This window comes from Dermochelys coriacea, chromosome 3 (genome assembly GCF_009764565.3).
Source record: "Dermochelys coriacea isolate rDerCor1 chromosome 3, rDerCor1.pri.v4, whole genome shotgun sequence".
Lineage (NCBI taxonomy): Eukaryota > Metazoa > Chordata > Testudines > Dermochelyidae > Dermochelys > Dermochelys coriacea.
Window position 1 is genome coordinate 31,026,383 of NC_050070.1, and position 7,920 is coordinate 31,034,302.

The 7,920-nt window shown below is 38.5% G+C and overlaps 1 protein-coding gene across 8 annotated transcripts in view; it reads right to left on the bottom strand.

Moving 5' to 3' along the window:
• Window positions 1-394: 394 nt before the first annotated feature.
• The window catches only part of KLF11 (Kruppel like factor 11), a 14,710-nt gene continuing 7,184 nt past the window's right edge, over window positions 395-7,920 (bottom strand). For 7 of the 8 annotated variants that reach the window (XM_038397288.2, XM_038397284.2, XM_038397286.2 and 4 more), the window contains exon 4: window positions 395-5,587. In XM_038397288.2, the coding sequence (XP_038253216.1) occupies window positions 5,292-5,587 (296 nt within the window). In that variant the 3' untranslated portion in view covers window positions 395-5,291. Of the gene's footprint in view, window positions 5,588-7,411 lie in introns of those variants that run through there. The other variant, XM_043510249.1, reaches the window with a different exon arrangement.

Below are 7,920 nucleotides of genomic sequence, written 5' to 3' on the forward strand. Positions count from 1 at the left end.
ACTGGTTTCTTCCATTGCTAGAGAAAATGGCACTAAAATCCTTCTATTGGTTTAAATAGAAGAGCAACCAGCATCTGAATCTTTTGGACCAAATTTGGATATTTGTACCTACAGCAGTGAGCTCATGTGGAATTACGGAGGTGCACATTTTTTGTATCATTACAGATTATCAGCATGACCCACACAAGAATTTATTTATAAAAATCTAAGGGCTCCTGTCAAAAGGCTGTGGACCCAGACACAATGACTGATTATGAACTGCACACCACTATACCAAGTGCACAAGAATGGTTAACAAATGGATGAAGCGCTGGAAAAATCTAGAATAGGAAAATATAATCCTGCATTTCCAGAGAAATGCACTAGATGAACCAACACATCATCTGTCTAAATATATGCCAGATACCATTTTATTTTTACACATTCTTGAACAAACTAAATGCTTTAAATACTTGTAAATCCCAAATGTGTGATTGAAAAATAAAGCCACATTACAGTTTTATTAAATAAGTTAAGAACAATTACAAAAAATGTGAAAATTTTAAGATTTATTATGAAATATACTTATAGGCTCACAGTAAAAAGACTGAACAAAACTGGGCAGGCATTAAAGTGCACTAGGACAGTTTACCTGGTCATGCTTAATCCACTAATAAGACTTCATTTTTCTGTTTCTACTCCCTCAGACTGTGCAAGAAAAAAAGTTTCAAATTTTGGCTTAGTTATTCATGCACCTTTACAAAAGTACTTTGCTTCCCTTGGGCCCAATGGTATGAGCGCCCTCAAAACACTTCACAGGATACGTTCAAACCCAGCATTGGGTGAAAATTTTCAGCTAATAGAAATTTTCACCAAAAAATGCCTTTTTCAGATCACCAAAAACTATTCCCGAATTTGGGTAAAATCTGACAAACAGTTTCAGCCAAAACAACTTGAAATTTTTGTGTGGAAAAAGTCAAAACATTTCATTTCAGCCATTTAGAAACATTTCTTTCTGACATTTTGCTTCAAAATGGCATTTCATTATCAAATTTGGCCAATTTAAAAAAAACCCAAAAGAACATCACTATAAAAGAGGGCGAAAAATACCACAAAACTGCCAAATCAAAACAAAAACACTCAATGAATATAAACACGAAAAGACTATTTTGACTCTATCTGAAATGTTTCAGTCAACTGGAAATGAAAGTTTTCCAAGTTTCTCGGTTTGATTAAAAATTTTTAAAAATTGGTTTGGTTTGCCTCAAAACGATTTTTTTTTTAACTTTCCGGTTCAGCACCCAAACCAAAAAATCCATTATTTGCTCAGTTCTATTCAGCTCTTTGCAGGCTCAGGTTCTAAATAATCATGGGTCTAATGCTCACATCCAGCTCCTGCTGACTTGTAAGTGCCCCTAACTCCTAAGTTAATAGGAGATAGCGGTATTGCAAATAGGAGGCGGGGACCAATGACAACTATGCTTGCACATTTATGAGCAGAATTTTATCCCATACGCTCCTGTGCATCTTTTTCTCCCTCTGACAACCAAAAGAATAAGACCATCTACAAAATTACTTACGGGAAGTTTCCAAAACTGTTTTGCTACTGGGAAATATCAAAATATTTTGCCAAATTAAAAACAATTTAGTTTCCCAAAATAGGTTTTGAAGTTGATATGTCATGTCTGGGTCAAGAAAAAAACCCACCCAGTCGCACTACAGTCCATAGGCAGATTTTTTTGCTCTCTTCTTCCCTAGAGCATGAAAGCAGGGCTAATCTTTTTTTTGCAATGGAATTAAGCTTGCATCCTAACAGTCAGTACTCAGACACCACAAGAGTAACAGTCCAAGTATCCACTTTACCAAAAAGGGGAATTACAATATAGCCCTTTGAAAAATACAAACATTTGCATATGTATAGCAATACACACAATTACTCCTGGGGGAATTCTACAAAATTCTACATATTTTATTTGTCAAAATAACACAATATAATCATGCCAGTTTCAATTACTTTGGTAATTTATTTCAAAATAAATGTCAGCAACTATGTCTGTAACAATACAGACAACAAAAAAGATTCAGGAAATGTTTTTTTGACAAATAGATTCCTTACTAGGCACATTACTACAGAACTCTGAGTAATAATTCATTTAAACTACAATACAGAAACATATTTTCCACACCCCTCAGAAGCAGTGCAAAGGCTTGGGGGAGTCAGGGGTGACTGAGGGAGGGGGAAGTATTTGCTGGGAAGGAGCTGGGGTGTGAACTTGGAGGCATGTTGGGTGTGGATGGGAGAAGTACGAAACTGGATGTTTTTTGGGCAGGGAGGGATTGTTAGGGAGCCTCCACCATGCAGATGCTGATTGACCCCTAGCCCCTCTCAGTCAGGCAAGCACATCTGCCCCCATCCCCATGTGGCCCTGCACCCCAGCTCAGCCACCCCACTTTCCCATGTGGCCCTGCACACCTCTCCCTCACATCCCCATGTGTCCCTGCACCCCCACTCAGTCTCCGACCCAATCTGTGCCCCACTAGCCCTTCTGAACCCCAGTCTGTGACTCTTTCCCCAGCAGCCCATGCTCTCCGTCCTCCCGTATCCCGTGCCTCCTGACCTGGCTCCACGGACAGGGCACTTTGAAGGCAGCCTCTCCTTCCCTATCCGCAGCTGGGACTGTTCCCACCTAGGAGCAGCTGCTCTCTATTCTGGCAACACAACAGCCCCTGGTGAGCAAAAGGAGTAACTGCAGCACCTTCCCAGCAGAATGTATTTTCTGCTGAAAAAAATTCTGCAAAGCACATAAATTCTGTGCACGCACAGTCAGACAGAATTCCCCCAGGAGTATACATGATCAGCTGTGTCATATTAAATATCAAATGAACAAGAATTGGACATTTTAAAGGATATGCACAAAAATTTAGCACACTGAGCGCAATGTTTCAGTTTAGCATAATCTTAAAATTACCAATAACTATAACCAGAGGCATAAAAACCTAAATTTAGGAGCATATTCTGCTGTTACACATGCGCTTCACTGACTTCAGATGAACTATAAACTGATTTCAGCGTGTTTGCACCAGTCCATATGAACACAGAATCAGACCACATACTGCACAACAAAACAGTTTTTAGACTAATGAAGCAGTGCAACATGCAGCACATTCCCAATTATTGATGTTTTATTCATCTGGAAATTTAGATATCTTCTCAAAAGTTCAATATTACTGACAGTTTCAATGTATTATTTGCTGGTAGTAGGAAAGTCCAATCATTTTACTTCAAATAACTGAAATACTGTTCCCTATGGACACTCAACGGATTTCAAAAAGTGTAATAGACCAAACTTCGTAAACCATTTTTTGCAAAAAGGAAGAGAATCCAGCTCATGCTCTGTTAGTTGTGTTGACTGTGTCAGGCTCATAAGAGCAAAGAGTAGTAAAAACATACTTTGTCAGTAAAGAGGCAGATGCAACTGAATGCACACAAAAGAAGCAGATGACCTGGAGTATGAAAATGCCATTTTTATATTGTTACTTTTCAGATTAGAACCACATTTTAAGGAGAAGGCTTTTCATGATAGAAAATTTAGACTCAAATTAAATAAATAAATAAGCTTAAGGCAAAGTCTATATATGAAGTTGTTAATGTTAAAAGATGTTTGCAATAGAAGCAGCCAAATTGCACAAGGAATCAACCTACAGAAGAGAAATATCTGGATTAAGGAAGGTACCATGCTAGTCAAAAACTATTTTTCATCTGTTCTAGAGCCAATGATTCTGGGGACCAATGAAATGTCAGATGTTACACCAAGTCTGATCTCAGCACTACAGCAAACATCTTTGCTTGTTAATATGTGTGTGTTCTCTTCTTGACACAGAAGCTGAGTGATCTAGTTGTGCTACACACATTTAATGTTGTTAATCATACTATGCTACTAAAGAAAGTTACAACAGAGCAGTCCTGCAGCTGGCAATTTTGTAATTCATCTTAGTCATAACGTACTTTGATGGAAAAGAAAGTCCATTCAACAGGAAGAGTATTTCATTTAATAGAGAAGAGTGGTTCTGCACGCAAAATAGCATGGAGTGTAAGGCCGTAAGAAGAGGCTCATCAGTTTAAGAAAGTGGCTGTGTTTTGAATTAGACTTTGGGTGTGCACTTTTGATACACAAACTGAAGTCCTGAATTGTTCATTACTAGGTGTGCAAGAGTCTAACCTAAACACTATAAAAAACACGCTATAATTTTTAAAACGGAGGAAATACAAATCAGAGATCCAGTTTACTACATGTGACATCTGTTTTGTCTCCATCTACCTGTTTTGGGTTTACAGTAGTAGTGTCAAAGGACTTAAGTAAAAATCCCTTAATAGTGGCAAAATTCTTCAGAAGTAGCTGCCCTTGTGCATCCACTTGAACAGTCTTGGCTCTCCAAACTTTGCCCAGTTAGAACAAAATCTAATCAAGAGTGCACTGTCTTTCAAGCTTCCACCTGAAGTCACAAGGACTTCCCACAGCAAATTTTATGAAACATGCTCAGTGCAATTTTTTCCTTCAGGGAACCGATTTCAATTAATTGTTGTGGATTTCAAGAAACAAATTTTATTCCTGGAGATTTTTTTAAGTCCCACTCCTGCAATCTCATCTGAATGAAGGTCCGACTGTGCAAACTGATTGCTGGATCAGGGTCTAAATGTGTAAAGTTCCAAAACATTCTGAGTTAAAGTGTTATACGTTTATAAAATCTTTTATTTAAGTTTCTTGAGGCTTAGTGAAAAGCAGTTTCCAAACAAAGGGTCTGATTTTGCACACTTTGACTTATGCAAGTAGTTTCAATGACTGCAGGCCAAACCCTAGCTGAACAAATATAAAATATATTTTGTATAGAAAATACTAGTATATAAAACATTAAAAATCACCTTGTTTCACTTTGTATCAAATATGAACAGCAACTGTTACTCAAGTGAGTTTTGCTTTTAATACTCTAGTACCCAAATTGTTTCCGAAGAGTTCTGCTTTCCTGAAGTGCCAGTAACTGGGGATACCCCAATTTTGAGGAAAAGAAGGGAGGGAAAAGAAAAAAAAAAAAAAAAAAAAAGAGAAACATACAATCGAGTTCTCATATGATATGATATCATCATAACAGAGCCTAAGCTGAAGAAAATAATTACATACCTTTTTTCCGCCCTATTAAAGAGGCAAATATGAACAGAAATTAAGAAAACATTGTCAATTTGGTTTTAACCATTGTAGCTCTTTCCTGACTTTTAGAAAGTTCTGAGAGCAGATTTTTTTGTCCAACTAGCCCACTTAGGCAGATGTTGGCATGGGTATGAGCATGTTCAATGCACCACCACTTTTAGGTTTCTCTGCTGTAGCAATTCTGTTCAGTTTGTCAATCTGTGTCTGCCAACTGGGTATTTTCTTTGTAGTCATATGACGACGGGCGTGTTTTGTCAAGTGATCACTGCGCATGAAACGACGGTCACAAACAGGACAAGCAAACTTCTTCTCTCCAGTATGAGTTCTTCGGTGGCGAGAAAGTTCATCTGAGCGGGCAAACTTTTTGTCACAGCCTTCCCAGTTACAGCTGAAAGGTTTTTCTCCTGAATGGGATATGGGGGAAAACAAAACAAGGTTATTTTTACAATAAAAAATAAATTGGCTTTAAGAACTAATAATTTAGACTCCAGCCCTTCAGACACTTAAGCACATATATAAATTTATGCACAAAAGTCCCATAAGGTTAAGCATGTGCTTAAGTGGCTGCTATATCAGGGTCTTAGACAATAGTACATTTATTGCTTTTGTTAATTTTCTGATTTAACATTTAAAAAAAAATGTTGCCAAACTATTCAGAGTTTAGGGGAGAATATTTTTGCATAAAGCTACAATATCTTTTGACTGTGAACTTTGAGAAATGAACCCCTCTAACACTACTAGAAGTCAGAGGCTGTGCCATGTCATTAGAAAGTACTGTAATCTCAAATAAAGTCTTGGATTTGATCTCAATGACATAATAAAATGCTCAATTCTTCAAAAGAACACATCAACTCAACTGTTAACAATTAAGAACATAATTACTAAGATTTTGGATCATTTACTAAGCTATGTTTATCATTAGGTTTGGGCAGTTCATCAATTCCACCAAAAAGAAGTTACATTTTATTACTCATGTGGTATGAAACAGAACTAATGATCCTGCATTCCTTTCACAAACTAAAACTCCCATTGGCTTCATGAGCATTTTGGATGCTCAAGGAACATAAGTGAGCGCTCAGAGCTTTAACATCACCTTTGCTAGTTTCTGATTACTATATGTGTGTAATACACAGTTGTGCAATTTTAGAGCTATTCTAATAGCAAGTGATCTAATACCCACTTTTACCCAGGGATAAACATTGAATATCCAAAATATACTTACAGATAAATCTGAAAATGTGTGCTCCATTCCACAAGGAAGCACTAAAAAGAATTCTTACATATTAAGAGCTAAGTCCTTCCTCTATTGCACAAGATAATCTTCCTCTCTCTCAAAGCAAGAGCAACAGAGGGAAGGGTAGGTCAGCTATTGTTCCCCCGGGCCTTCTGCAAGCTCTGTTTGCTAGTTAAGAATCAGTTAGGCCAGCATGCTCCAGTTCCCATGTATACATGCGGCAGTCATCATGTTAGAAGGGATCCACACAGCTTCTTTTCAAACCAGAGGACACACTGCCCTTATCCCCGGGCCATCCTGCACTGCACCAGGATAACTCAGGAACCCACTACGCCAGCCATAAAGACTCTTCCACTCGCCCACACACCCTAACGGGCAATGAGGAAGGGGAGGATTCTATCTCTGAGTCAGAGATCCCCAATCTGTGGGGCTCATTCCCCTAGGGGGCACCAAGGAACGTTCGGGGGAGCACAGCTGGGGCCAGGGTCAGCCCTGATGGGAGGGGGAGGGGGAGAGAGCACACAACCCAGCTCCACTCTTGGGCCTGGCCCCGGCTGATAGCCCCACGCCTGGGGCCTCGCTCCCGGCCCCAGCTCCAGGGGCACAGACAGATGTAAGGGGGGGTACGCAAGGTAAAAAATTTGGGGACCACTGCTCAAGTTTCTCGTTTAGGGGAATATCGACTCCCTGAATTTAAAAAAGATAAATTGTCAGATTAAGTGGAAATTAAAACCAGATTATGCTGAATGTCCATAGAGTTAAACCAAATTCAGGGGAGAACCAGGGAAGAAATACATCTTAAAATAATCTCCCCTGCCCCCTCCCTCCAAAATAAACAAATATAGCACTTTGGCACCTTTTAATGAGAACCCAGCATGCATGACTTGCAACAGACCAGGATTTCAGATCAGAGAGGGGAATTATTAAAAAATACTTGGTAAATATATATTTCTGCCCTGACTGCTCCCCAAAAAAAACAGTCCACAGGTATTTGTTATGTTCAATTTTCATTTCAGTTTAACAATTCTATGCACACAGTGGTCACAGACTAAAGCTGGTAAGTTTTATTTAACCAATAGTTCTATTACCCACCACAGTGGAATTCACTACAGCTCAGGACCTGGTGCTCATTCCTTTAGTGAAGTCAGAATGCTAAAAAACTGGAAAAAAAATACATAATTCCCTATTATCTTAACAGGTGTATAGAGTGGATTCTGTTACGTATAGCCTGATGAACCATAAAAAGACAGACACAAAAACTACCTGTAGGATGATGCGTCACAACACCCCCTCTCTATGAAAACTGGTTTATGTAATTCCTTCAGATCATATTAAATATAGCACAACTCAAGTTTAAAAAAAAAACATTCTGGACCAAGTTTTGTTTTAATTTATACTATGTGAAATTTTACTGATGTCAGTGGAGTTAATCTGGGATTTAAGTTACAGAAAAAAATTGTCCCTTTTTTGTCTGTCCTTGAAGAATGTCCTCTACTCTCCCAC